The 2,711-nt window shown below is 50.1% G+C and overlaps 1 protein-coding gene across 1 annotated transcript; it reads left to right on the top strand.

Moving 5' to 3' along the window:
• Positions 1 to 554: 554 nt before the first annotated feature.
• LOC123067017 (anthocyanidin 5,3-O-glucosyltransferase) lies at positions 555 to 2,383 on the top strand. Its single transcript, XM_044489978.1, has one exon. The coding sequence runs from the start codon at positions 670 to 672 to the stop codon at positions 2,113 to 2,115; it is 1,446 nt and encodes a 481-aa protein (XP_044345913.1). The 5' UTR covers positions 555 to 669; the 3' UTR covers positions 2,116 to 2,383.
• Positions 2,384 to 2,711: the final 328 nt, after the last annotated feature.

The raw sequence follows: 2,711 nt of genomic DNA, 5'->3' as shown, positions 1-2,711 counted from the left end.
GTCACCAAAAATGTCCGGACAGTCCGGACATTTGAAGCCCCACAAATCGGCACCAAATTAGGCGAGGTTTGGGAAAGGCCGAATGTCTGCATGATCCACTGTTAGCTGGAGTGAAATCTGATTTATTTTTTAAATGAGTGAAATAAACAAGTGAAATATGTTCCATAAAATTTAAACTTATTTAAAACATATTGAAGTTTGATCTTATTTTAAGGATCTCGTTGCCAGGTATTCAAATATATTACAAATATTTAAAAATGGATTTTGTTTTCAATAGATATTAATGAGTTAATATCGCACAAGCAAATAAAACGCTAGATTTCATGCGGTGGTCATTCGACACGCAACCTAGTGGATGGGTACGAGGGATGTCACTATTCGATCGCCTGCTAATGTTGACACACCATTCCGAAGCTCGACACGTTAGATGGGCATAGTACAGAGCGTGAGACGTCTGTCTCGTGTACGGAACGAACGGCTGGAGGTCCCGTGCACGGAAAAATTTCCGGTTTCCTGTATATATATCTCTGAGTCGTGAGATTCCATGCCCAGAACTGCTCCTCTCGCAAGGCAGAAGGCAAGGCCAACTATTTCCACCCCGCCAGTGCTAGTGCCACCTCCAAAAAGTTCCCAAACATTCTTACCACCCACCTTCCATAGGGTCTCGAGATGAGGCAGACCGTGGTCCTGTACCCCGGTGCCGGCGTCGGACACGTTCGCCCCATGACAGAGCTCGCCAACGTCTTTCTCAAGCACGGCTACGACGTCACCATGGTACTCGTCGAGCCGCCCTTTAAGTTGTCAGACTCCGGCACCACTGCCATCGAGCGCATTGCCGCCTCCAACCCGTCCATCTCCTTTCATGTCCTCCCATCCCTCCAGGCTCCAGACTTTGCGGCCCCAAGCAAGCACCCTTTCTTACTCATGCTCCAGCTCTTGCACTATTACAACGAGCAGTTTGAAGCATTCCTCCACGGCATCGATCGAAAAAGCTTGCACTCTGTTGTCCTCGACATGTTCTGCATCGACGCCACCGATGTTTGCGTGAAGCTCGGTGTCCCGGTCTACACGTTCTTCGCGGGGAGCGCCTCATGCCTGTCAGTCCTAACCCAACTCCCGGCATTGATTGCCGGTAGGCAGACAGGCTTGAAGGAACTCGGGGACACACCCCTCGATTTCGTCGGCGTTCCACCGATGCCAGCGTCTCATCTCATCAAGGAACTATTAGAGCACCCGGAAGATGAGATGTGCAAGGCCATGATGAACATCTGGAAGCGCAACACAGAGACCATGGGCATTCTGCTGAACACGTTCGAGTTGTTGGAGAACCGCGCGGTGCAGTCTCTCAGGGGCCCACTCTGCATCCCCGAAAGGATCCTGCCTCCGATCTACTGTGTTGGTCCATTGGTCGGCAAGGGCGCCAAGGATGAGGACAAAGTAGAGAGGAACGAATGCCTCGAGTGGCTCGACATGCAGCCCGACCGCAGTGTCGTGTTCTTCTGTTTGGGGAGCAAGGGCGCGCTCTCGGAAGAGCAACTGAAGGAGATAGCCGTTGGCTTGGAGAGGTCAGGGCAACGGTTCCTATGGTCTGTGCGCAGACCTGCTGGAAGCGACAACCCGGAGAAATACTTGAAAGTGGGCCCTGAGCCGGACCTTGGCTCACTCCTGCCTCAAGGGTTCTTAGAGCGGACCAAGGGCAGGGGCCTGGTCGTCAAGTCATGGGCACCACAGATGGACGTGCTCGACCATAGGGCAACCGGCGCGTTCGTGACGCACTGCGGTTGGAACTCGGTGCTGGAGGCCATTGTGGCTGGGGTGCCGATGTTGTGCCTGCCACTGGAAGCGGAGCAGAAGATGAACAAGGTGTCTATGACAGAGGACATGGGCGTCGCTGTCGAGCTGGAAGGATACATGACAGGTTTTGTCAAGGCAGATGAGGTGGAGGTCAAGGTGCGGCTGGTAATTGAGGGCGAGGAAGGGAAGCAGCTCAGGGCCCGGGTAGCTGCTCGCAGGGAGGAGGCCGAGGCGGCCCTGGAGGAAGGTGGCCCGTCCCGGGTGGCGTTTGCCCAGTTTCTGTTGGATGTGGATAGTCTTGGAAAGCAGCTCAGGGAATGACGCACTAGTATGTACTACATTTGTGTTGCCAGCATGTTGCTAGTCCAAGCCGCCCTTGTTTACATTTTAGTTGCATGGTCAATCACTTAACTACTACTAGTATGTAGCACCTTCTTTATAAATCGAGTCTGTCTGAGTGCCGCGTACCGTGGTTACCTCTACAAAATATTATGATGTTTTCTTTTTCTGGCGATAATCGATGGATTATCCATAGTTAAAGTGTGAGAAGTACCTAATCTATAAATAACGTGCTCAGTTACCAATTGAATTCACATGTGTAATGTTCTTGGGAGTGGATAATCTCGGCAAGCAGCTCAGCGAGTGACGCAGTAGTATGTACATTTATGTTGTCTTCTACTCCCTCGTTTTCAAAATTGTTGTCGTAGTTTTAGCTAAAATTTAAACTAAAACCATGACAATAATTGTGAAATTGAGGGACTGTGTTGTTAGTCCAAGCCACCCTTGTTTATATTTTAGTTGCATGGTCAATCACTTAACCGACTAGTTTCTACCACCTTGTTAATAAATCGGTTTTGTGAGTGCCAAGTACCGTGGTTACCTCTACAAATTTTTATGATGTTTTCTCTTTCTAGTAA

The sequence above is a fragment of the Triticum aestivum genome, chromosome 3B, assembly GCF_018294505.1.
Source record: "Triticum aestivum cultivar Chinese Spring chromosome 3B, IWGSC CS RefSeq v2.1, whole genome shotgun sequence".
Lineage (NCBI taxonomy): Eukaryota > Viridiplantae > Streptophyta > Magnoliopsida > Poales > Poaceae > Triticum > Triticum aestivum.
The sequence above is the reverse complement of the archived record's forward strand: the minus strand, read 5'-3'. Positions and strand labels throughout refer to the sequence as shown.